The sequence below is a fragment of the Plenodomus lingam genome (genome assembly GCF_022343315.1).
Source record: "Plenodomus lingam strain CAN1 chromosome Unknown contig_13, whole genome shotgun sequence".
In the NCBI taxonomy this organism is placed as follows: domain Eukaryota; kingdom Fungi; phylum Ascomycota; class Dothideomycetes; order Pleosporales; family Leptosphaeriaceae; genus Plenodomus; species Plenodomus lingam.
This window is the reverse complement of record NW_027093931.1, coordinates 1,175,282-1,200,577: the sequence shown is the minus strand read 5'-3', so window position 1 is coordinate 1,200,577 and position 25,296 is coordinate 1,175,282. Positions and strand designations below refer to the sequence as shown.

Below are 25,296 nucleotides of genomic sequence, written 5' to 3'. Positions count from 1 at the left end.
TGGTGGGCCGATTGATACCAAGTACCGATGCTGCGCGCTATGCTGGAAATTGGACTTGCCAGCGCCAGAGAGAGGCGTGGGATGATGACATGCCATGATGCCCTTTGTTTTTTTGCTTGTGCCCAAAGCAATGGAGGATGACTCCTCACCCTCCCAATTCATCAATTGCACGCGCACCATGTACTCAGCCCCAATGTACGGCAGCCAATGGAAGCCAACAAATTGGTCTATGTGTGTGTGTGTGTGTGTGTGTGTGTGTGTGTGTGTGGACGTGCTACGAAGAGTGTGCTTGTTGCTCGCCCTTTTCTTCGACTCAGTTCCCCCAGATTCGCATTCGTCAGCCTCCCGGCCGTGGACAGCAGGCACCAGGATGGGGTCAAAGGCTTCCCTGGTTGGTCGTCCACCGCCGCTCGCGCCTACCAGTAACCACACACACACACACACACACACATGCGCAGACACACAGACACACACGGACACACCCACACCCACATCCACATCATACACACAAAGAGAGGTGTGGAAGAGAGGTGTGGAAGAGAGGTGTGGGCGGTAGGATACGGTAGGATAGGGCAGGGCAGGGTAGGTTGGTGACTAGGCACATGCGCGCGGCGGTGTCTCACTCCAGGCCAGATGACTTTGTCCCTGTTCTGGCTGCCTTGCTGAAACCCCCCCGGGCGCACCTTGCCCACCTGGTCTCCGTTATAAACTCGGGCCGCCCCATCGGTTTCGAGAAGAGGGTTTGGTCCTGCCCAGCACCGCCTCTACACACACCCTTTTCCTGTCCTTCTACCCTTCTGCTTGCTTGTAACCGTGTGCCTCCTGCACTGCCTCTACCTACAACAACCCAGAGTCTGTGTCCTGCATCCACCTCGACCGACGAATACCCTTCTACACCACTCTACCCTACTCCACCACACTACACCACACCACACTGCACCACACCACACTATACCACCGCCTTTTCCACAACACACTCACACACACATACACATACACACACACTCACACTCACACACGCAACGCAACTCATTTACGCCAATTGCTCCACAGTTACAACCAATTGCACCGCCACTGCCAATCTCCTTCTCTCTCTCTCTCTCTCCCTCTCCCTCTCTGCTTGGGGGTTCGGCCAGCTTCTGTGCTTCTGTCGCTTTCCACCCTTTCCCCAACAGTCACGTTACGTTCAAACCCGCGCCTTTCCCCCTCGTGCCGCATCCCGCATCACCCAAGACCGAAGACCAGTCGTTGGTTGCCACCCTGCAACTAACGCTCGCCGTGCATTCATTACCTGCACCCAAACACCCACCACCCTTTTCTCGCTACCACACTCACACCCACACCTTTCCACGCCCGCTACCGCCGCCATCACTACCCCCCAATTGGACTCGCCCCGTCTCGTGGGGAAATCACATTATATTCGCCGCCACATTATAAGACCCCGTGCTGTCCCCTTCCGTTTCCTCTGGGACAAAGCACAAACATTCCATCCGCCAATTCACACGAAATGGCAAACTCGCCTTCCAAGACCCCCATGAGCAATCGTCTGCACATCTCCTCGTTGCTCTCGCCCCCCGAGATGAAGCGCACAGAATCCTTCGACCCTGCCATGGCTCCTGCCCGCTGGTCAGACTCCTTTGGCCGCCTGAGCTTTGACGAGGCCCCCAAGTCCACAGGCACACCCCCCTCCAAACGCGACGATGCCTATGCATCCCCGCCCATCTCTCCCGAACATCTCTTGCTATCCAAGAAGAACATGGCGCACCCAGAAGACGACCAAGGCAGCCTGGACCCGCCCCTCTTCGCCTCTGCCGATGCCCCTGTTGCCGAAATGCCGCTCTTTCCCCGCGACTCCGTCGAGCCGGCTGCTCGCGACACAATCACCGCCCACATGACATCGCACGAGTATGCCAAGCTACAAGAAAAGCCCTCTCGCGCCGACTACGAATTGGCCATCTCCTTCCAGTCCAACGTGTTCAAGACGGCAGCCAAAGACCCCGCCCGCTGGTGGAAGCAGGAGCGTGCATTCGACCAGTACTATGGTCGCCCGACCGGTGTGCAGAAGAAGAAGCAGCAGCAGCAGCAGCAGCAGTCGGCGTTGAAGAAGCTTGCGCCTGCGCCATCGATGCCTGTCCGTAAGAACAAGGTCGCCATTCCACGGACCCCCCAGAGCGCACCAGCCCAGCGCACCCCCCGCGCGGCCACAAAGGCCAAGCGCAGCCCGCTGAGTCAGACTCGAGACTCGTTCGACTCATCACCCATGTCGGAATCATCCTCCAAACCTGCTAGACAGGCGACTACGCGCGATGATACCGACTATGCTAGCCTCTGTGACTACGCACCGCCCCTCTCCACGCTTCCCAACAACAACAAGTGCCTCAAGGCGGAGTGGAAGGGCTCAGTGCTCGATCTGTCCAATGACCCTGACCGCCACAGGCTCCACGAGGCTGAGCTCGTCCTCGCCTCCACTCTGCGCCTCACTTGCGCAACCTACCTCTGCAGCAAGCGCCGGCTCTTCATTGGTCGCGTAGAGGCGTTGAGAAAGGGCAAGGAGTTTCGCAAGACGGATGCGCAGCAGGCTTGCAAGATTGACGTCAACAAGGCCAGCAAGCTGTGGTCGTCTTACGAAAAGGTTGGCTGGTTCAACCCAGACTACTTTCGCCAATACCTTTGAGGAGAGCGCGCGGCTTCCTTCGATGGCTTTTGATGGCTTTCGATGGCCATCAAACGGACCTTTCTCTCTCTCTCTCTCTCTCTCTCTTTTTTCACGTTTTCAGATTAGGCATACCAAGTTGTACAACGGCATATTCATCATGACGGGCGTTTTGGTTTGGTCACTTTATTGATTTTGATTTCGCCTTCGTTTGGGTATGGGTATACGGGTTGGCATGAACAGGGATGTTCGGGATTGGGCACGCTCTTCCCTCTTATGGAGTTTTGATCTTTGCTCTTCTTCTTTCCTTTTTGTCATTTACATCATGCGATACCCCCACACTCGACTGGACGATGCGAGGTGGAATTCATGTATGTCGCCGCACACGACGGCCCCCTCTTGAGTTGTTGTTTTGAGATTGCTAGCTATATCAGAATGGATCAAATTGACCATGTAGGATGATGAGATGTTGCAGGTGACTCTAGATGATGATGACGACGACGACGACGATTAGGACGATGACTACCTTTGCTGCTTACCAAATATAAGATGGATGGTTGTGAGCAGAGTAACATGCTGAGTGTGTGATGCGTAAGCTCGGTAGGCGTGGCTGATGGCGCGGCTGCCTCAGTCTCTACATTGGGACTGGGACGAACGCCTAGGCTATCGGCGGAAACTCCCAAACGCTCCCGCCGGCATCCTTAGCAACCTCCAGGCGCCCCAGCTACAAGCGACCACGGCCATCGACTGCCACCCTTTCACCACTCCCACAAAAAAGATCAGAGTTGCGGAACGGCGCGGATATAGATAGGAAAATTCGCATCATGGCGCGCAACGACCAGGCAGAGCCGGCCGACTCGATCTCTAGCCAGGAACCCAGCCGTGAGGAGAGCAAGAAGACGAAGAGCAGGAGACCACCGAGTAAGCCGGGCGCGCCGAGTCGAGGCACCACTCGACGCACAACCCGACCCATGTGGGCACGGTGAAGAAGGATGGCGATGCTAATGAGGCGACAGATACCGCGTTCAGGCAACAGCGGCTGAAGGCATGGCAGTACGTGTTGCATTCACCCTGCAGAAAGAGGGAGAGAGAGAGAGAAAGACATTGAGGGTTGTGGCTAATCTGATCGCGACGCAGGCCCATCTTAACCCCCAAAACCGTTCTCCCCCTCTTCTTCATCGTCGGCGTCATCTTCGCGCCCATCGGTGGGCTGCTTCTGTATGCTAGTGCGCAGGTAGGACAGGCCCACACTCACCCGAAGCCTTGCATTCATACTCACCCCTCCCTGCCATCAGGTCCAAGAACTTTCAGTCGACTACACCAACTGTCTGCGCGATGCGCCCAGCGCTTCCATCAACTTTGATCCCACCGCAGAGAACGATCTCAGGGACGTGCCCTCGAACAAATACTCGACCACCTTCAAGTCAATGATTGCTCCTCAATGGGGAAGATCCGAGGTCGACCACACATTCCCCTCTGGAAAGACGCTGAATACCAACGTCTGCATCCTGAGCATCAACATCCCAACAGACATCAAGCCACCTGTGCTCCTCTACTACCGCCTCACCAACTTCTACCAGAACCACCGCCGATATGTAAAGTCCATTGACACGGAACAACTCAAGGGTCACGCGAGGAGTGTTGCCGATATCCGTGATGGCGACTGTGGCCCGCTTGACATCGCTCCCAACGGGAAGCCCTATTATCCATGTGGTCTGATTGCCAATTCCATGTTCAATGATACCTTTGGCAACTTCACCGCAGCCAACGCCCAAGGAGGTGGGGACGAAATCCAATTCTACAACATGACGGTACGCGGAACATCATGGAGTCATGAGGGCGATCTATATGGCAAGTCGAGCTACAATCCAGAGGATGTCGTGCCTCCACCATTCTGGCAGGATCAGTATGTCGACGGGAGCTATGCCAACGCCACGTTGCCCGACCTGCACACTTGGGAGGAGTTCCAGGTCTGGATGAGAACCGCCGGTCTGCCCACCTTTAGCAAGTTGGCACAGAGGAACGACACGCACGTTATGAAGGCCGGCACATACCGGCTCAACATCTACGACCGTAAGAGAAAACAGCCAGAGGGACACGAATACCAAACACATGCGCTAACTGCTGTCTCACAGGCTACCCTGTCGACAAGTATAGCGGCACCAAATCAATCCTGATTTCCACACGCACCGTCATGGGGGGCAGGAATCCGTTTTTGGGCATTGCCTACGTCGTTGTCGGCGGTCTCTGTATCCTTTTGGGCGCGGTCTTCCTTGCCACTCATCTCATCAAGCCGAGGTCAGCCGCATCGCACCCTACGCCTACAGATCTGTCATTGCTCACAAAGTTGCAGGAAACTTGGCGATCATACCTACCTAACGTGGAATAACGATGTTCCAAGTACGGCTACAGCTACCGGGCGTGCTGGTGGTGCATAAACGTGAGTACCGGTCGTCTTTGCCGGCCGAGTGTATCTGTCTCGTTGCCTCGTTCAGTCTTGTCTGGTCCGTTGCCGAGTCGTTTCCTTTAGTAAAGCGTGGTTTCTTTGCTTCCAATGTATGCTATGAGGTCAGGAGATCTGGAGTTGAGGCGTCGGTCGGCCAGACATTGTTTCATGGCCTGTTCCTGTTTTTCAATGTTTACCAATGCAGTCGACTACTGGTCATGTCCGCCCCGTTCCGCGACTGTACTGCTTCCGATTTCCACGTTGAAAATTCGATCGCCTTGCCCAAATTGAAAGCCCCTTTGATCCTCACAGTCCTTTTCGATGAGTATATTTTCTTCAAGACAGGTCTTATGCCTCCGACGCATGCATGAGGGGCGCGAACAGGCCAGCCAAAAAGTTGCGCGGCTGTCAAGATGAACCCACATGGACATTCTGAAACCTAGGAATCCAGACTGCCCACGCGATACAAGATATAAGTCTGACTAGACTTCCCACCACAATGCAAGTCGATATCCTCGCAGCAAAGCGCCATCATTTTCTACGCACTCTTACATTTCAATTCAAAGTCCATTCTAGCACTCGAGCAAAACGTTCCACAGGCTGTTTCTGGAGCAATCGAAAAAACGTCCATTCCTGCGCTCCTTTGGCTACCCCAGCACTGTGTCGTCATCCTCCCACCCCCCATGCGCACATTTATTTTCCTTGCCTCGCTAGGGCTCCTAGCCAGGGCAAGAAGCACAGCCAAGTTTGACTGCGGCACCGACACGGCACACGCCTCGGACGACTTCATCAAGACGGTGGAATCGCTGCACGGGGGCACCGCCGCCTCTGGCTCGGCCGCCTCGCGCGCCGCCCTCCTCGCCCGCGACGCCGCCCCACTCACCATCGACATTGTGTTCCACATTGTGGCCAAGGAGGCGTCCAAGGCCAGCATCACCGACGACATGCCCAAGGCCCAACTCGACTCGCTCAACGAATCCTACAACCCCTACGCCATCTCCTTCAACCTCATCAACGTCACCTGGACCACAAACGACGACTGGGCCGTCGGCGGCGGCGACCCGGACACGGCGATGAAAAAGGCCCTCCGCCAGGGCACCTACAACACCCTCAACCTCTACTTCCAAACCGACCTCGCCGGCGGCGTCCTCGGCAAATGCACACTCCCCTCCGCCGTCGCAAACGGCAAGTCAGACCCGACCGTCTACTGGTCCGACGGCTGCAACGTCAACGCCCACACCATGCCCGCCGGCAGCATGGCCGGCTACAACGGCGGCAAGACCGCCGTCCACGAAACCGGTCACTGGCTCGGTCTCCTCCATACCTTTGAAGGCTACAGCTGCGAGGGCACCGGTGATTACATTGATGATACGCCGGCCGAGAGCTCGGCGACGGATGGCTGTCCCCGTGACCCCGTTAAGCGGTCGTGTCCGGAGCAGCAGAAGGAGGGGGAGAGCGATCCGATTCATAATTATATGGATTATAGTATCGATAGCTGTTATGAGGGGTTTTCGGACTTGCAGGTGCAGCGGATGAGGAGTATGTGGAGTATGTATCGGGAGGGGAATTGAGGGGGGGGGTGGATGGATGGGGGAGTGGTGATGGTGACTGTTTGGGAGTATTAGTATGGGTTTTTACTTTCTTGCGAGGTTGTATATTCTTCTTTTTTGTTGACTTGGGTTTTTGTATGCTTGCTGGTGCTGTTTGCTGGTGCTGGTGCTGTTGGTATTGGTGTTGGTGTTGGTGTTAGTGTTGCTATTTTTATTGCTAATATATTCTTATTTACTCTTGCTAATATATTCTTATTTACTCTTGCTAATATATGGTTATTTACTCTTGCTAATATATTCTTATTTACTCTTGCTATTCCTCTTCCTCTTACTCTCCCTATTCCTCTTACTCTCCTTCTCCCTATTCCTCTTCCTATTCCATCACCACCACATCTACCCCCCACCCCCTCTTCCACCCTCCACCCTCACCCCCTCCCTACTCCCTACTACTTCCCTCCTCCTCCCTCCTCCTCCCTTCCCCCCTTCCACCCTTCCACCCTTCCCCCTCACTATCAAACGACCTCCTATCTCAATACTCACTACATCGCACACAATCCAGCTCATCCACATTCCACATTCCACCCTCCATCCCCCCCACACACAAACCCGCAATCTCGCCCGACCCGTTACCTGGGACCACGGACCCCGTTCAGTATGTGTGCGACGTTTATGCTGGTGGTCTGGGCACCCGGGTCCCGGGGTTGGGGGGACATTCCGGGGTTTGGGTTAGCTGGTTTTTTGTGGGCGGGCGGTTGTGTTTGTGAATTGTGTTTTTCTCTTTTTGGGTAGGGGAGGATGGGTATGGTGGGAGCTCGCGGCTTTGGGGATGGGGGGTTGGGCTTGGATGACCGGTTGCTGTTTATTTTCCTATTTTTCTGTTTCTGTTTCTTTGTTTCTCTTTTTCTCTTTGTCTTGGCGTTTATGTTTGCTTTTCTGTTATTGCCTTGGAAAAGGACGGGTGTGAGACATTGGATTCATCTAGACTGGAGCCCTTCTTCCTCCTCTTCCTCCTCCTCCTCCGCCTCCCCCCCAACTATCCGGCACAACACACAGCGGTCTAGAATATCCCTGCTGTGGCGATCTCACATCTCGGTCCTGCGTGTCTTGTGGAGGCTGCGGGGGGTAGGGTTTGAGATTTATGGTGTTGTGGGGGGTAGGTCTGGGGCTTTGGGGATGGGATAGGACTTGACACGCCACGCTATGCTGGACCAGGATCTGTACTTGGCTTGAAGGTCACGTATAGAGATGGTATACAGGTAGGCTAGTAGTAGTGGTAGGGTGGTTGAGGTAATCCAGCACGAGGGGAAATACGACCATGTGCGTGGTGTCTCGGCCTTGGAACGTGGGTACGTTATTTCACTGTGTTCTTCTTGGTTCTCTTGGGGTTTCTTGGTGGATGTGGGCGCATGAGGGTTTTGTGATGGGTTGGTAGGGTGACGTTTGGTAAGGGTTGGAGAGGGGTTATGGGTTGTTGGCATTGTTCCGTTTGCGGAAGGGTTGGATGGATAGGTGGATGGGTTGTTTAGGGCGGTGATGTGGGGAGGGAGGGGAGTTTTGGGGTGCTGCTTTTGGGGAGGGGAGGGAAGGTGATAGTGATGGGATTGCGGTTGAGAGGTTAATGACGTTGTTTCTGTCGAGTTTCAACTTGCGTTACGACGAGGTAAAGAAATCTGACGATTGAATCCATCAAAGCATTCTGTAAAACTTGGGCAGATAGACGTCTACGATCCAGCACCACCCGCTGAGAAAAAAAAAGTCAAGAAAAGACGGCAAGAAAGCAACAAATCACACAAAATCAACCCTCCCTTGATTCCAAGAACACAATCCCATCTTCAACAAAGCAAGCCCAGATCACCACCACCATCCACGCCCCATCTTCCCATTGTTCACTACCCATCCTCCAATCAAAACCATCCATACATCCACCATCTAACCTTTAATCCTCGAGAACAGCGACACTGCTCACCCTCTCATCCTCAACGTGAACAGCACAAGCACCAACACCTCCATTCCTCACACTCCCCATCACTCCCCTTGAATTCCGCACCCACTAGAATGGAAAACCGTATCGATACTCCACTACTGCAAAAGCTTCATCCTGCTCCGATCCCGCCCCTACCATCACCATCCCCACCGTCAGCAATTCAAACAGCACAACCCCGCGAAGCACACTGAATAAACTACGATAAAATGCCTGCCCCGGGCTACCGCATAACATTCCCCAACCACACACAGCACTATATACTCCATACCCTGCTCATCCTCACACTGCTCGTTTTCCTCGCTGCGATTCTCGTTTTCGGGCTGGGGCTGTTGGGGCGCGGGGCGGTGATAGGGCGCGGCAAAAGGGGGAGTCTGGGGATGAGGGCTGTGGGGTTAAGAAGTCTGGGCAAGGAGAGGATGGGTGAGGGACCTGATGTTGGGGATGCGTGTGTGGTTATGTGAGGGGGTGATGCATTTTGTTGCGGAGTAAGGGAATGAACTGGATTCGTAGTTTTGGAGCGAGAGAGAATGGGAGATATGGGTGGCTATTTCACCGTTTTGTTGAAGACGGCGTTTAGTCTTTGAGACGATTTGTTGTAAATTTTAAAGCCCCCATCTTGTTCATGGAAGACGGAAATGTGGAACTCTGCAGCCACAAAAGAGATAAAAAAACTGCACACCAAAGATTTTGTTTTAACAAATCGATTATTGAACATACATTACAAACTAGAATCTGGGACTTTTATAGCTAATGGCGTCATTAGAATAGCATCTCCACCGACGGCAACAACACCATCATCACCATCATCACCATCATCCCCGTCCCATCAACACAAATACCTCACAACAGCCTAATTGACCAACAAAAAGAAGCCCAGAGGCGGATTCACCAGCTGAAAGAAATCCATCGTCAACCCCCCAACCGAATCAACCTGGTACCCGACTCTCTGACCGCCTTCACACGGACCGCTGGCAATGTTGTAGTCATGGCCAAAATCGACAGAGGCAACACTACCCACGGGTCCTGAAGCGCTGAGCATAGGAACCGCATTGTCGACACGGGAGACGGTGACCCCGCCAGGCGCATTGATGTGCAGCGGACTGAAAGCAGAAAAATCAAAGGCCAGAGGGACGTGAAGGGCAAGTGTGCAGGTTTTGCCTTGGTACGCGGGATCAATGTTGAACACAAAGATGGTAGAGACAATGGGTGAGAGTTGAGCAGTGTACTCTTCCGCGAGGACTTTCTTTGGGTTGGCTTTTTCAAAGGGTACAATGAGGATTGGCGCTTGGAAAGGTGAAGGAATTCCACGGGGTACGTGGGGCAGAGGCAGGTCGGGAAGAGTCAAGTAGGAGGTAGATGGCGGAAGAGGGCCCACTGATGGCGGTAGACGACCAGATGTTGTGACGGTGATGATGGTCGGTGTTGGTGTTGGAAGAGTACTTAGTTGCGCTATATAGGGTCAGTTCACATTTCCGAGGAAGGAATAGACAACTTCATCGCTCTTACTAGACAAACCTGTCGTGGATCCAATACCACGGCTTGCCGAGCGTGACACGATAGGTGACGACTTCGCATACTCGTTAGTCCGTGCAGCCCAACCGTGAGACCATATGGCCCAGGTTGGTAGTTGTACGGGCTGACGTCGAGATGTGCAAGGACAATCACATTGTGAGTAGCTGGCAGGTAGAAGGTAGAGGAGAACAGACAAAATGATCGTAAAGTTGTAAAGGAAAAAGGATAAAAGTGGGGACAGCGAAGACGACAGAAGTAACGGAAGAAACTAGCTTACCGGCTTAGCGCTAGAAGGACAGGACAAATCGAATAATGGCTGAGCACTCATGAGATCGCCAGCAGGCTTGATGCCGAATGACGGGCTGGGATTGCCGTACTGGACATCCTGGAGAGTGTAATAGTAGAGATTAACGTTGTCCTTGACCAATTGGCATGTGACATCCTCCCAATAGATGCGGGCGTTGCCCGTATTAGCCTCAGCTTGGTTCAAAGTCTTTCCCGTCAGAGGCCATCCAGTCTCGGTAACCCAGACAGGCTTGCCCTGAGCAGCACCGACAGTTGCGTGGTAAGCATCGAAGAACAGCTGGCTAGCACTTCCTATGCTGTTGGCCATTGTTGTCTGGAAGTAGGGGTACGCGTCCATGCCGATGAAGTCGAGGGCGGAGATGACAGCGTTGTTGGAGGCGTTGACGTAGACTGTCCAGGTGTCAACGTGTCCAATGGGCTTGCCTGCGAGAGCAGTATCCTTGATAGCATCACGGGTCTGCTGGATATAGCTGAGCAACTCGTTGGGCTGGGCACCAGGGCCAGCCTTGTTCTCGATGCCGGTGGGTGTGATGCGGTAAAGATCCTCGCTGCCAACGGAGATGCCGACAACCAAGTCAGAGAAAGCAGTGCCGTATTGCTGAACAGCAGCCTTGAGAGCAGCAAGCTCGTTATTGATGACCGCCTGGCCAGCCGAGGCCCACAAGCCGAGCAAGAGCGTGGTGTTGGTGTTGATGGCAGCCTGGATAGCTTCAATGACGTTGCTCGCGGTGCCATGCTGGACCATGGTGTACAGACGAGCACTGGTCCATCCATCGGTGCCAGGAAGCTGCTTCGCGGCGTTGAATTCGTATTCAAAATCGACAAGGGTCTTGGCCTGGTCGTTGTTGAATTGGGCTCCATAGTTGAACCCTTTGATAGCAGCGCTGGCTGTTGATAGGAGACTGGCTGCAGCCAGGGCAAAAGTAGAGACACGCATTATGGACGAAGTTGTAGGGCTGAGAACGTTGATACTGCGAAAGAGATGAAAGGCAGCTGAGAGTGATTAAAAAGGTGGACGAGAAATTGTTGAATAGGAAGCAGACGGGGCTTCTCAGGAATGCAGCAACAAGAAGTATTTATCGGCGGGTGACGTCGGATGGTTACCGGTAGGGCTATAGGTAACTCAAGCAGGCGCAGTACCCTCAACGCACTTGACAAAGAAAAAAAAAAGAGAAAAATGCCGCTTCTGGCCCCGATCCAGCCAGCCAACCTGATCCCTTTCCAGTACACAGGACAGTCGCCCTAGTTTAACTCCCGTTTGTACACCCTGCAACTTCATGGCTTGCACTGACACTCACATCGCCTGCTAGTTGTCGAGCCTCTATCGGCTGCACACCATCTTAGTATAGGGGGAGGCTGGGAGTACTGGATCAATCGTTGGAGAAATCAAATAGGAAAGAAATTGAGGTATGACTTACGCACGCACACAAGAGGAATATGTGATGCAGTACAACAATGGCAAAAATCTCCGTCTGGAACACAAACCCCTACCGACCGTAAACTGTACCGGTATTTTTAGTAATCCAGGATAGAACCTCGCTAGAACGAGCCGTTATCTACTACCAGGACGGAAACATCCATCTTCGTTTGAAGCACTTCCAACAGTTATGAAAGGAACCATTGCAAGAGATACGTGCATCTTTGACTCTACAGTAAGTTGGCAACGGTAAACTTGGAGGATATGGTAGTGGTGAGTAATTCAAGATACCATAGAACTGCCTAGAGCAAGAGGGCTATTCATGCTTACACCTGAAGTAATTACCGACTCAGTGCCAGTATCTCAAGTGCTTAATTCACTCTTCATCAAGATATAGTATCAGAAGATACTCACTCTGTTTTCATCGGATTGTGCATCATTAGCCACACAGCCACTCCATCCCACTTCTTTCACTCGGTCATGCAACAGAAACCCAACCTTTTCCACTAGATTCACGAAACGTCCAATCTGGATCCTCTACCAAACTTTACACCCCCCTGCGAACCGGTTGCCCAGTCATTGGCCGCCGCGGAGAAAAAGCCTATTCAACCGCTCTGGCACCGACGTCACCCATCCGTTCCAGACGCGGGGGCACGTACCGGTATCCCCCATGCCAAAAATAAACTTCCTCCTGGACCACGAATGCGCATCATCAATATCAACATTAACACCATGTGCGCCGCACAAACCACAACCTCCTGTCTTGCCCGTCCGTCGTTGCATCTTGCATTTATTGTTTGCGCGGCAACTTCTCATGTGAAGTATAGTAAAGCAAAGCGAAGCGAGTAACAAGCTTTCCGCCCCAAGCCACAGGATCTACCGGTACCGGTACCGTTACGGGCGAGCTGCACAGCATCAATCAACGATCGGAGCCAAATGAGCAATGACAATGCCACAGACAACGCGCAATATGTTCTCCGGGCCCGAAGACGACAGAATGGCGCCGACGCTACAGTTGCGACAGCCTAGGCCATACGGTACCATTGACAATGAGGTGGCGCCATGGCATCGGGATTGGAGCGCCGTGTCACTTGCCGTGGATGAGGCGTGCATCTTGTGCTCTCACAATTGGCTGTGTTGTACGAGGTGAACGTGGAGTGCTGTCCATGTGCCAAAAGTGAGATGAGAAGAGTAGCATCAGTGCCGGTGATTTACTAGTCTCGGGATGCAGCATGAGTGTGTTACTGTCTTAGTCACGTGATTTGCTCATGGCCTCCCATCATTCGCTGCGAGATATCTACCGGTACCCATGTGCATACGGAAACCTTTCAATGAATCAGTGTCACTGCACCAAAGTCCTATTACACTCTTTTCAGATTGATCTAGATGCTTTCTCAAAGATGGGGCTCGATTTTTCCCCTCACGCCATGTCTGAGCTATCCTTTCGAGCTACAATAGACACAACCGTCCCACCAGCTACAGTACTAGCTCGTCTCGACGAACAAGGCGTTGGCTCTTTTATAATAGGCACGCCCCACTTGCCGTCTTTGCTAAAGTTTGTCGCTGGCAACTCAAAAGCATGCGTGACTGCGTTCCCTGGATCCGCTTCGGCTCTTACCCGTGTATCCGGAGCCTCGTGTCGCCAGTCCTCGCCTTTCATCTCATAGATTCGCTTCTCGTCCGGTGAAAGCTCGAACTTGGCCTTTCCTTCCACTTCTTGAATTTCGGGCCAGTCTCTATCGTCTATAGTCTGTTTGGTGAGGCCATCGATACTCTGGCGCCTGCGACGAAGATAGAGAATCCAAGTTACACAGTTTATGAAGAGAAATAGAACAGCAGTAGCCGTCGCACCTGCAATAATGGCAGTCCGCTTATTCGTTCTCGTAATAGAGGTAGTTGGTGTAGCCCGGATTATGTCGATAGTACCATTCACGTTCGAATAGATGCGGGTACTGCTCATGATGCTTTCTAGCTTTGGTGATGACCAACCTACGACCGGTTGTTTCATGGCTGCGCCGCCTCGAGATGTCCCGCCTACTTTTTCAACAATAGCAGGACTCAACTCATACTCTCCGTTTGTAGCATTGAACACACTGCCCCAAGTCATTGAAGGCAAGTCCAGAATGGCAATCGATTGCGTCTCCCAATCGCACATGTTGGTCTGATTTCGACGAACGTTGTGTCCACCGATTGTGAGTAATTGGCGACCTACTAGATGGCAAGTATGGCCGTACCTGGGCGACTCTGCCTGATACATCTTGATCCAAGTAAAAGATGGAAGGGTTAATACGTAAATATCATCATACCACTTGTTCTCATTGCCAGTCGGATCCTTCCCAATGTCAGCATATGCCTTGTGAGCTGTAAGGAAGACCATTCTCACCCATCCGCCATACAAGTATATGTTGTGTGTTGAGTTGTCTGGGGCAGATGCAACTACAGTACAAGTATCGATCCGAGGAGGTGGTATGTCACCGGAGGCTCTTTGTTGATGCCACGTGCCATTGGCACCAGAGTCAACACTGTAAGAGGCTATATCGTATACATCAATCGTATCGAAAGTCAAAAGACTTCCTTTGTCTTGCGAGGTCAAAGTGCGCATTCCACCATACATTCTGCCGCCCAAAGCTACCAGCACCCCACTGTCGCCAACGCCTGGTACATACTGCATAGCACCACTTGAACGAGGCTGCGATGTCCTCAGGCTTGATGTAGAAACGTTCCTCGCAGTCTGATGCGCCAGATCGATAACCATCATGCCTTCAAGGAGCGATATGGAATCGCCACCAGCCCAAGTATTCGGTTCAGTACCATTATCGATCTGGCCATTGAGGTAGAACGCTAAGCCTTGGTCTGGAGCCTGGGCAGATAGTCCACGACTGGGTGTTGTAAGTTGTCCCAGATCAAATTGATCCCAGTTGTTCGTCTCATCGTCGAATGACCACAGTGGGTATTGATTCGCATATGGCTTGTCAGAGTCAAGGAATGACTTATTTCCTCTGAACGTGGTGCCACCATATGTCCAGATGTTGGTGGAATTGTAAGGCCCAGCATACATGGCGCCATTTACCATAGCGTGTCGCACATGGGCTCCCGTTTTAGGGTTTTCTGCGACATTGATAGAGTGCCATGACATATTCTTTTGCCAGTCCCATGAGTTTGCGAGATCGACCTGGAGAAGAAATGGATCTGCTGGTGCGTTAGAAATAACACATGACGGTATCGATGCTCAAATTGGTGCGTAAGACGCATCACGCAAAGCGTGCCTTTCCTTTCTGGACGCAATGAATGGTCGTGGATGTGATATACATACTGTGTCCAAGCGTGTTATTCGTCGACTTCACGCTGAGGTCTGGGACATTAAAGGTTTGTATTCCGCCATAAACATGCAAGACATCGTTCTTGACAACAGCTGTTTCAGTCAGCATGCGTTTGTCTGGTACGGTTTTTGTGACGATTACACTGGTGATACCATCGCGAGCAAAAAAAAGTAATGATATCATCGGGCTTCCAGACCGAGGGCAATTGAGCTTCGCTGAGTTGAATCAGAATGCTGAGTGAAAGCAATCTGCAGAAGAGAACTTTAGCATCCATGGTTCGATCTCGTAGTTCGATAGCGAAGACCAATCTTACATAGAACCTAGATTATATGGGAGGAGCGCACGGGTACTTTGTACGTTTTCGAAAATCTTGCCCAGAGAACTTGGTATATGCAGCTAAGAGGCCATTGTGCTAATTTGAGCGATACTGTCAAATGTGTCTGTTGGCCGAATGCTTTTGAGTCTCCTTTGATGCCGGTTCACAAGGTTGTAGCGGTGGGGATATGTGCGTTTCCATTACCATGGCATGTTCCGAGCGACGCAGAATCCTTCAACGAAGCCTTGAGGGACTAGAATGGTCTTCCAAGCCCCCATGGCAAGACCTTCTACCGATCGTATATGTACGATGCCGCACTAGTAATGCGCCTACAACGTCTATTGCCAGGACTATGTGTATTCTTCCCATTACCTAACGATATCATTGCTTAATAACTCGGCGAAATAATTTCATCTTATCAGATGTGGTGAAGGCAAAACCAGATAGGCGAATGACCGGGGCAGGCGAGCCGGGATCTGATGCTTAGGAGGGTTGCATCCGCTGAAAGACGCTTTTGATGCAAGGCATCAAGTGATGTGGCAAGCCTTGTTAGGCCAGCTATGTGTGTATAGTGCTCGCTTGACTAGTTGAAGTACTGTTTCGAAAAGTGGACCGGATGTACACAATGGCTTGCTTCGATATGAGATTGAAGTTGCGTAAGGACACCGCTCAGCATCGATAAAAGGTGGTGCATCCGTCCAATTCTGTTCCACGATTTTGTGGTGTGCCGAATAGCTTCGGTCTGTTACATCGCTTCATGTTCGTAGACGATTGTAGTATAAAAAAACCCAGAGTATAAGTGTGAGCCGACCCTAGCTATCGGGATGCTGAAGGAGGATGGCGTCCTGCGAACCTGGTCTGACTTGGAACGCTAAAGAGTTCCATCCAGAATTAGTAAATGCTGCATTTTGCTGCCAGGATGCCACAAGCGAAGCAAACCCTTAGATGCGTCCGGTAACGGTGCTTTTTACGTAGTAGGCTTGACGGGGAGGGCGAGAGCTCGCGAAGTAGCAGTTGGGCTGGTCATGGTGATCGACTGATGGAGATAGGCGATCTACTGCCTCCTTGACGATCCACCGCAGAGGCCGCATGGCTCGTGAGGAAGAGTTGGGCTTCGATATTCTGTAGGCAGCCCACGAGCCTGGAGGCTTCGAAGCCTGTCTTGCAGAAAAAGGCGTCGATTCTGTATGAATTCATAGGATGAGGAGAATCAGCTGCGTGTGCCTACACATGGCCAATGTGTCGAGTATGGAAGTAAGATTTGGCAGTCGCAACTATGCAGACAAAAAGAAGATCGATCGTGTGTGAAAAGGGTGTCGAGACGCGAACAACTCATATACTTTCTGCGTCGTACCTGCTGGCTCTGAGCACGTCGAGAAGCACCCTTTTACGTACGCAGGTGCAACGTGTGCTGCAGCTCGACGACCGAAAGAAGTTTATGATAATTCCAATAACTATGGGCCGATTCATATGGTCACAAATATCTGGGACATTGAGTAAGCCACCAAGCTGCACCACGAACGGTAGCGAGCGCAATCCTTCTGAGATTCTACAGGATTGCCAAGGTTACTCCCAATGGCCTTACATCAGGCATCGTGGCACGGCAAGCAGGCTGTGATCACATCAAGTCTCGTCAGGAGGCCCTGTGCCTTGGACTTATACGATATGACGCGCGTGGTCCTTCACCCCAAAGGTGCTGGTAAAGGGATTGCCAGTATGAATGAACACAACATCGATAGAGCGAAGGGAGTCATCATTTCCAGCGCGAACATCCATGGCTGAATAAGGCCATCGGTACTTTAACTAGATGAGGGATATTGATAATGTGCATAAACAGGTAACTACCTTGAGTGTTGTCGGCGGGGAAGCAATTGTCTGGTCAGAGCTGTGATGTCTTGGCACGAAGCTCTAGCTCGTTGTCGCGGCTCATGTTGCCTTGCAGCTCAGTGTCAAGAAACATCTACAGCGCCTCTCACACAAATCCTCTACACCCACATACGCCTGTCACAGGATTTTGCTGATACCGCCGACTTCGTGAACTCTCCCCCATCTCCACCGCCAAACTCTCGACACAATCAGCCACCATGGTACGCATACATCGAGCCCCGCCCGGAAGTATTTCTACTAATGTAAACAGTTCATAGCACGAAGCGAGTATGGTAAGAAGATGAATATTTGTGAAAATAACGGAAAATGAGCTAATCATGTATCCCAGATCGCGGTATTAAGTGTGTACATGTCCAGAGAATGCCCCACGAACGTCCCGCTCACACAGTCACAGCACCTTCTCCCCCGAAGGCCGCCTCTTCCAAGTCGAGTACTCCCTAGAAGCCATCAAGCTCGGCTCAACAGCGATAGGCGTACGTGTCTTATCTACCCGCCCACTCATCCAAGGCCGAATGGTTGACAATATGCTTAGGTAGCAACAGGCGAAGGTGTGATTCTCGGTGTAGAAAAGCGCGTGACCTCCACCCTCCTCGAGACCAGCTCTGTCGAGAAGATTGTCGAAATTGACCGCCACATCGGGTGTGCCATGTCCGGCCTACAAGCCGACGCACGAAGCATGGTCGAGCATGCCCGCGTCGAGAGCCAGAACCACGCCTTCAACTACAACGAGCCCCTGCGCGTCGAGAGCTGCACGCAGGCGATATGCGATTTGGCGCTGCGATTTGGCGAAGGTGCGGAGGGCGAGGAGAGCATCATGAGCAGGCCGTTTGGTGTGGCGCTACTGATTGCGGGTTACGATGAGGACGGTCCAAGTCTGTACGTCATAGCGATTTGCATCCACATACCTGGGTACATGCAAAATGCTAACTCCGAATTTCAGATACCATGCCGAGCCATCTGGCACATTCTACCGCTACGATGCCAAGGCCATTGGCTCTGGATCCGAGGGCGCGCAAGCTGAGCTCCAGAACGAATTCCACAAGTCACTTACCCTGCCCGAGGCCGAGGTGCTAGCCCTCAAGACATTGAAGCAGGTCATGGAAGAAAAGCTGGACAGCAAGAATGTACAATTGGCAAGCGTGACCAAGGACAAAGGCTTCAGGATCTATACTGATGCGGAGATGGAAGAGGTAGTCGGAAGGCTGCCTACAAACTAGAGCCTCGACAGGTCGCTGACTCCAAGCCCAACTCCAAGAGGGACATGGGCGGCTGCACCGCCTGCAAAGGGATATCATAGCATCTTGAGCGATACGTTCTTGTCATGAGAAAATGAAGCAATGCCTGACAATTAGCACCTCAGAAGTGACCACAATGGACATCATATGATGCGGACTCAATGATTCTTAACATGAAGAAATGTCTATTCCGCAATTGCAGCCGCTAATGTACAGCATGCTTTTCCAAGTCAATGCTTCCACCACGCTTCCATATAGTACATCATCCTTCCACCAACGCAATGCATCTAAAACGGGTTGTCCTCTGGCGGAATCTCATTTGTGAAGAACTTGTCCAGGACCGGAATCTTCTTCATGATGTCGTCGCGCACCTTTGGCACCTCGGCGAAGAAGAAGAGGGCGAAGAAACCGGCTGCGCCGCCGAAGCCTCCAGCGAGGACACCACTGGGGGAGGGGTCAGTTGTCTGTGGTTTTTTGGAAGAAGGGTGCAGCGAAGAAGGTAGACGTACTACTTCATGAGCGTGTTAACGGTGATGCCGTGGTAGTGCTTTGCAATCTTGTACCTAGAGGTAGAACGTTAGCTTCATCCCACAGTTCCACACACACGATGCGACACCAATTGCAATGTCCCCCCGCGCATCCTCGACATGTCGCCCCGACGCAAACACACTCCGCGCAAGCCAATTCTTGCAGTCTCTCGTCGCTCAACACAAAGCACCCAAGCTATCCTCCTCTTCCATAGCCACACCCCCAACACCCTCCTCCACACCTCCCGTCCTCTCTCTCTCTCTTGCGACACCAAAAAAATACACATACTGAGGACCAAAAGGACTTCTGTACGCCTTGTACGGACTGCGCATGCTCTGTCACACGTTATTAGCCATCCATCACACTGCGTCATTCCCTCCTTCTCCTGCCCCAATCGCCCCAAAGGGCCATTAACCCGGTGGAAGACAAGCTTACAGTAGCAGCGGGCGTCTTGCCATGGTGCGGAAAGGCCGTGGAGGACATCTTTGTGGGCGGTGAGGAGTTGGGCGGTGTCGTTTTCTCGTTGTCGATGTGCTGGGCGGGAAATGGTTTGAGGTCTGGGAGGTGCGGGAGGGCGGACGGGCGATGGGGCTTGGCGACCAATCAGGGTGGTCGGGATTTTGCGGGTCGTCAGCAGGTTGTGAGGATGGGGATTATTTCTGGTAGTGCTATATGTACGTGAATGTTTTGTCGAGTCCTTTGCACAGCAACTTTGGAATTATTGTTTTCAGTAACTATTTGATTGAGGACTTTATAGTTGTTCTGGCTGTAAGCCGTCGAATAGGGTTTTCCGTACGGTGCTGAACATATCTCACATCAACGCGAATCGATTGATTCTGCCAATTTCGATACTGATAGTCTGGATGACAGTCTGGAAAAGTATGGATTTTCATCTGATCTCAAAGCTAATGCTATTAGATTATCGTCTACATCCAAGGATCGTCAATATTCATGAAAAAATCCCTCTATACCTGGCCTTCCCCTTCTTTCTTCGCCGCCTTTTTATCATCAATAGCCACACGCCACTGCTTCCCATAACATGCAGTCACATACGTACCAGTAGCCCCCGCAACAAGAAACATAGCGCTAATAGTCGAAAACCAACCCACACCAATTGCTCGAATGCAGGGTAGACAGGCTGCAGAGCCAGCTGCTCCAAACATATATCGCATGAAATAGTTGCCAGCTGGACCATATTAGTACTCGCAAACACAAGTATTCAAAAAAGGCATAAAAGTATACGTACAAATCACCTCCGCACTCCTCCCTTGCATAACATCCAAACAATACGTATTCAAGCTCGGAAAGCAGAACAACTGCGCCACTCCCTGGAGAAACATCATTATCACCGGTAATGCGATGCCTCCTACTTTCTTCTCGACACTCCAGCCATACACAATCATGCATGCTGGAATGATGCCGCCGAGAAAGACGACGCAGCTTCGAAGCCGGTCTTCGGGCACGCGTTTGCCCCGGATGCGAATGTACTTTTTGACAATGTGATCAGCGTAGCGGCCGCCTACAAGGGTCCCGATGAGGTAGCCGCACCCGGGTGCGATATAGAATAGGCCGGATTGGAGGGGTGTTTCAAGGTCGAAGCGTGGGTTGAGGACGTAGCGGATGGGGGTGAGGAGGGCATACATGTTCCATACCAAGGAGGAGGATGCCAGGGACTATTACAGACGATCAGCATTGAACCCAGCTTTCAGAAACGAAATGACTTTTCGAGTGGAGTTGGTCGACGTACAGTCAAAAGAAGATTTGGATATCGAATCAAACGCAAGATACGAGTAGGATTCAACCACTCCCACATCTTCGCCGCCTTTTCTCGAGCCGGCAGACCCTCGAGTTCAGCCGCGCGTTTCTCATGGATAGTCTCGGGCTGAAGGAACAAACAAAACAAGGTCGCTGCACCAGCCAAAGCAGACTGCAGCCAGAAAATCTCACGCCAGGTGCGATACGTGACGACGATTCCGCCGATGAAGGGGCCCAACGCAGGCCCAACGAACATGCCAGTGAGGAAGAGACTGAGCGCCGTAGCTCGTTCAGTCTAGAATTGCGTGTTAGGATGTGTCTTTGCGAGTAGTAACGCTTTACAAGCAGAGAATACTTGCAGGCTTGTAAATGTCCCCAATCACCGCACTCCCAACGACTAGAAAGGCGGTTCCTTGAAAGGCAGTCAAGATTCTAAAGACGAAGAAGGCGGCTAAATTGGGCGCCAATGCCGTGCCAATTGAAAACGCTGTGAAGAGTGTGGCACTGGCGACAGATACCTATTTGACGGACATTAGCAAACGTCTTGCTGGAAAGAAGGAGGAGAAGAAGGAGGAGGAGAAGAAGGAGGAGGAGAAGTCTACATCTCTTCCCACCCCCAAAAACCTCACCGGAAGAAGAAGACGAGGAAGCGCAAGAACCAAAAACAAAAACTTACCCACTTCCTCCCATAAATTCCCGCATACGGCCCATAAAAACACGGACTAATCCCCATGAACAACATGTACAAAGCATTGCTAACATTAATCACACTGCCGTCCGTCCCATACGTGGCCGCCACCTCGGGCACCGCAGACAGCACCGTCGTCGAACTGACGGGCGCCAGGAAGCTGCAAAAGGAGACAATAGCCACGATGATGTATTTGCGGCGCGGGGAGAATTTTGTGTAGATGGCGTCGGCAGCAGTGGTGGTTGTTGTTGGGGTTGTGTCGGTGGTGGGGGTGTAGGTTACGCAGGGCATGTCCGGGTGGGAGAGGGAGGAGGTGGTGCGGTGGAGGTTGAGGGGGGTATCTTGGGAGGGGCGGATGATGGAGGCATATTGTGGTTCTGGACGTTTAGGTTCTGGTTCGGGAGGGATAGTGGTGTTGGTAGTTGTCGAGTGGATGTCGGAGTGAGTGTTGTTCATGTGTTTGTGGATGTTGGGAGGGTTGGTGGAGGGTAGTGGGCCAGCGGGTGCTGATGCGGATGTGGTAGAGAGTGCCATTGCGTGTACTCATAGAGAAACGAATACACTGCTATCCTGTCCCGTTCTGATCTATCCTGATTCAATTCAAGACCTTCATCGAACTAGAAGCCTAGCCAGCTTTTCACCAAAGAACCATCCAAAAATAAAAAAAAAGATCAAGTATTTCTCCAGCCTTGTCTTGTCCAACTGCCACACCAGACCCGACCCACTCTATATATCCACCCACCAACCCAACCCATCCCATCCCTCGCCCCGAATCCCTACCGAAAGAAAAGTCAATCCCAGTGACTCGAACACACAGGCACACACGAGCAAGCATGCATGTTACCTTACGTTACACCTCCACCTCCCCCTCGCCCTTTATCCGGACCCTCGCATTAGCCAAAAAAAAAAAGCCCCCTCCCCCCACCCGCCCAATCCCCTACTTTTCCGCCCCGCCTAGCGTCTCCGCGCATCCACGCTAGCAGCGAACTGGCCCAGGTACAGCCCTGGCACCCTCTCTACCAGCCCTTTATCCGAAGACCAAAACCACGAAAAAAGTGGGGAAGGCGTTAAACGTCAGAATGACAGGGGTGTCGGAAACCAACATAGAAGCAGAAAATCAAAAAAAAAAATCTGCGGGTACCGGGTAGCTAACTACATGGGATGGACGGCGGCGGGGCGCGGGGCGGGTGGCGAGCCGATTGGAACGGGGGCGGGTGGTTTTGCATGTAAATAGTGTAATGCAGTGTGGGTGCGGGTAAGCGTGGTCTGGGGATTTTGTATGCAGTGCACGGGTGCGTGTGTTTGGGTTGGGGGAAATGTGTTCTGTGCTGTGTGGAAGGGTGCGGTGAGGAATTTCTGGGGTATGGGAGGGAGGCTGCATGGGGCTGGCTTGGCGGGGGATTCAAATATGTTTTTGGGATATGGGAGGATGCGCTTTTATTTGGGGGGGAGAGTGGGTAGTGGGTAGGTGAGGTTTGGGGGTTGTATGGGGATGGAATGGGGAATGGTTTGCTTGTTATGGTGGTGGGTATATTCAATGTAGGTATTTGTATATGTATATGTGTAGTAACCCGTTGTGAAATATGTGAGAACGAAACATCCTACTCTTGGGAGTCTGTAGTAATTCTAAACGCCTGTGCCCGAGCTCTCTCTCTCTCTCTCTGTGTGTGTGTAAAATCATCCAAGCGGACGTAACCAATAGACTACCCATGAGACGCCAACTATGCCGCTGTGAGATGAGATGAGATGGAGAAGAAAACAAAGCGCGATGAAAAGATAATGGGCTGGGTGGGAAGCCTTATATACTGAGCTTGTCCAGACTCAGGCGATCCGCACTCCTATGCCTCTTGACCATGCCCAGTTTGTAGTACTTGTCCTCGCCTGTGGCTGTTCGTCCGCCAATGTACCACTTCTCTGCGCCCATGACCTCGTGGAAGCCTTCGGATGAGCTATCTGAGCCCCGCCTGCTGCGTTGCGAGGCGCCAGGTATGGGGTAGGCTTGTGCTTTTGGCGAGGTGGAGCGGTTGTAAGGAGGCGCGTGTTGTCTGGTGGGTTGAAAGTGGCCAGTCGCCTGGACGGAAACAGTGGTCGGGCCTGGGGATGGCGACTGTGCTTTGGTGGTGATTGTGCGTGCTGTCGAGGTCTGTGTGTCGTGCCCTTGGCTTTGTGATGATGATGTGCTGCTGCTTGTGCTGTGTGCATAGGACGATGCAGAGACTGCTGTTTGCGAGGTAGCAGCCTTTTGCAGGACAGGTTGTGCGCGGAAGGCGGCCAAGAAGCCTCCAAAGAAGGGCCTATTTGTCGTCATGATGGGAATATTTTGTGTTGTTTTTGGACAGTGTTGGAGGATGTGCGGTGTGGAGAAGACTTTGTTGGCAGGCTCTGGCGCATCCAACAGGCGCTGATAGCCGAGGACCGCCGACTGGGGACGGTATCTGCAATGCGAGACGTCAACCGCCGTCCGATCCACAGCCCAGCGGTCAACCTGCTCTTTCAAGGCAGATGGGAGGCCGATTCGTGTCTTTGGTGGTGTGCGTGGTGGTGTGCGTGGTGGTGAGCACGTTTGTGTGCCGTGTGCCGGTGTGCCGTGTGACGTAGTTGTGCGATCTCTGGGAGCTTGCACCGGTACCGTACCGTCAAGAGTTGGTTGTGTTGTGTTGTGTCGTGTCGTGATGAGGAAAATTGGGGCAACGATGGTGTGTAGAGCGGGAGTAGCCAAGGCGATGCGATGCGACAGTGAATCGTCTTTTTGATCTTTGTGTCTTCTCTTCGGTCGTGGGGAAGAAGGGAGTTGACTACTAATGAACGGATGACTGGGGTTCGGCTGCTTTCTGGTGCCGCCAACCCGTTCCCGTGGGTGAAAGGTGCCGGCCAGGAATAAGTCGGAATCAGGCGTGTGTCATTGGACCGCGGCCCTTTTCGGGTCTTCACCCAAGAAGTCTTTTCCAAAGCAAGCAAGCAAGCAAGCAAGCAAGCAAGCAACAACGCCAACGCCAACGACAACAGCAACAATAGTCCAGTCCTCCAGGTCCATGGGAATCTGGCAATACCTATGATACACACACATGCCCGTTTCACCTGCGCTGCTGCACTGCAGCCAGACCCAACTACTTGTACTACACTAGAGCCCCGTACCAGAGACTGACGACGGCATCTCGCCTGGCTTCATACAGTACCGGTAGTGATGTGCAGTTACCTCATGTCTTCGGCACTCTTGCATCATCGCAGCTCGCATCGTCGCGCCCCCCCGCGCCCCCTTCCACTCTCTGACTGAGGAATGGCCAGCCGCTTTTTGGCTGCATAGAAATCCCTCCAACGGCTCCTGATGGGCCTCTCTGCGGCGCCCGTCTGCACGCACCAGCCAGGAAGTAGCAAAGACTAGGCGGTATCACATATCGCACAGCAAGGAAAGCTTGGAGATGTCCACCTTGATCAAGCGGTGGACCTAGCTCGAGCGTCAAGCCGTCCCGTCCCGTCAACTACGTACCGTACTTTGTGCCTATCTACCCTTTGGCTCTCCCATCAAAGTCGAACAAATAGACTAGCTATGGCACCGCACGTTCGAGTACTCCTATATGACTGTTGACATGTGCCATTGCCCATGTCTGGCATAGCTGAACATCCACTCCCGTTGCCCGGGGCATTTCCGCATCACATGTCACACGCCCGCTGCTGGTTGCCATGACTTCATGTCTTCCT

At 52.4% G+C, this 25,296-nt stretch overlaps 9 protein-coding genes across 9 annotated transcripts; 4 read left to right on the top strand and 5 right to left on the bottom strand.

Annotated features, from left to right (window-relative positions):
- Nucleotides 1-1,507: 1,507 nt before the first annotated feature.
- IAQ61_002006 (uncharacterized protein) lies at nt 1,508-2,674 on the top strand (the record flags this gene model as incomplete). Its single annotated transcript, XM_003833823.1, has 1 exon — nt 1,508-2,674. The coding sequence occupies one exon, from the start codon at nt 1,508-1,510 to the stop codon at nt 2,672-2,674; it is 1,167 nt and encodes a 388-aa protein (XP_003833871.1).
- A 516-nt stretch (nt 2,675-3,190) lies between these two features.
- Nucleotides 3,191-5,091, top strand: IAQ61_002005 (uncharacterized protein; the record flags this gene model as incomplete). Its single annotated transcript, XM_003833822.2, has 6 exons — nt 3,191-3,574; nt 3,670-3,706; nt 3,791-3,887; nt 3,949-4,726; nt 4,789-4,951; nt 5,007-5,091. The coding sequence occupies exons 1-6, from the start codon at nt 3,478-3,480 to the stop codon at nt 5,089-5,091; spliced, it is 1,257 nt and encodes a 418-aa protein (XP_003833870.1). The 5' UTR covers nt 3,191-3,477.
- Nucleotides 5,092-5,782: 691 nt separating this feature from the next.
- IAQ61_002004 (uncharacterized protein) lies at nt 5,783-6,670 on the top strand (the record flags this gene model as incomplete). The annotated part of the gene is made up of 1 exon (XM_003833821.2): nt 5,783-6,670. One exon carries the CDS (start codon nt 5,783-5,785, stop codon nt 6,668-6,670), a length of 888 nt encoding a protein of 295 aa, XP_003833869.2.
- A 1,115-nt stretch (nt 6,671-7,785) lies between these two features.
- IAQ61_002003 (uncharacterized protein) lies at nt 7,786-8,127 on the bottom strand (the record flags this gene model as incomplete). The annotated part of the gene is made up of 1 exon (XM_066095358.1): nt 7,786-8,127. One exon carries the CDS (start codon nt 8,125-8,127, stop codon nt 7,786-7,788), a length of 342 nt encoding a protein of 113 aa, XP_065954842.1.
- A 1,946-nt stretch (nt 8,128-10,073) lies between these two features.
- IAQ61_002002 (uncharacterized protein) lies at nt 10,074-11,388 on the bottom strand (the record flags this gene model as incomplete). Its single annotated transcript, XM_066095357.1, has 2 exons — nt 10,074-10,082; nt 10,423-11,388. The coding sequence occupies 2 exons, from the start codon at nt 11,386-11,388 to the stop codon at nt 10,074-10,076; spliced, it is 975 nt and encodes a 324-aa protein (XP_065954841.1).
- Nucleotides 11,389-13,288: 1,900 nt separating this feature from the next.
- Nucleotides 13,289-15,782, bottom strand: IAQ61_002001 (uncharacterized protein; the record flags this gene model as incomplete). Its single annotated transcript, XM_066095356.1, has 6 exons — nt 13,289-14,200; nt 14,252-15,057; nt 15,182-15,280; nt 15,330-15,436; nt 15,502-15,570; nt 15,709-15,782. 6 exons carry the CDS (start codon nt 15,780-15,782, stop codon nt 13,289-13,291), a joined length of 2,067 nt encoding a protein of 688 aa, XP_065954840.1.
- A 1,675-nt stretch (nt 15,783-17,457) lies between these two features.
- On the top strand, nt 17,458-18,748 carry PUP2 (proteasome component pup2). The gene is made up of 6 exons (XM_003833814.2): nt 17,458-17,591; nt 17,642-17,663; nt 17,720-17,732; nt 17,786-17,864; nt 17,924-18,267; nt 18,332-18,748. The coding sequence occupies exons 1-6, from the start codon at nt 17,589-17,591 to the stop codon at nt 18,606-18,608; spliced, it is 738 nt and encodes a 245-aa protein (XP_003833862.1). The 5' UTR covers nt 17,458-17,588; the 3' UTR covers nt 18,609-18,748.
- On the bottom strand, nt 18,749-22,282 carry IAQ61_001999 (uncharacterized protein). The gene is made up of 9 exons (XM_003833812.2): nt 21,586-22,282; nt 21,293-21,427; nt 20,902-21,204; nt 20,401-20,827; nt 20,126-20,340; nt 19,590-19,745; nt 19,443-19,489; nt 19,136-19,189; nt 18,749-19,070 (listed from the first exon to the last, which is right to left on the bottom strand). Exons 1-9 carry the CDS (start codon nt 22,129-22,131, stop codon nt 18,914-18,916), a joined length of 2,040 nt encoding a protein of 679 aa, XP_003833860.2. The 5' UTR covers nt 22,132-22,282; the 3' UTR covers nt 18,749-18,913.
- A 1,113-nt stretch (nt 22,283-23,395) lies between these two features.
- Nucleotides 23,396-24,631, bottom strand: IAQ61_001998 (uncharacterized protein; the record flags this gene model as incomplete). The annotated part of the gene is made up of 2 exons (XM_066095355.1): nt 23,396-24,364; nt 24,506-24,631. 2 exons carry the CDS (start codon nt 24,629-24,631, stop codon nt 23,396-23,398), a joined length of 1,095 nt encoding a protein of 364 aa, XP_065954839.1.
- Nucleotides 24,632-25,296: the final 665 nt, after the last annotated feature.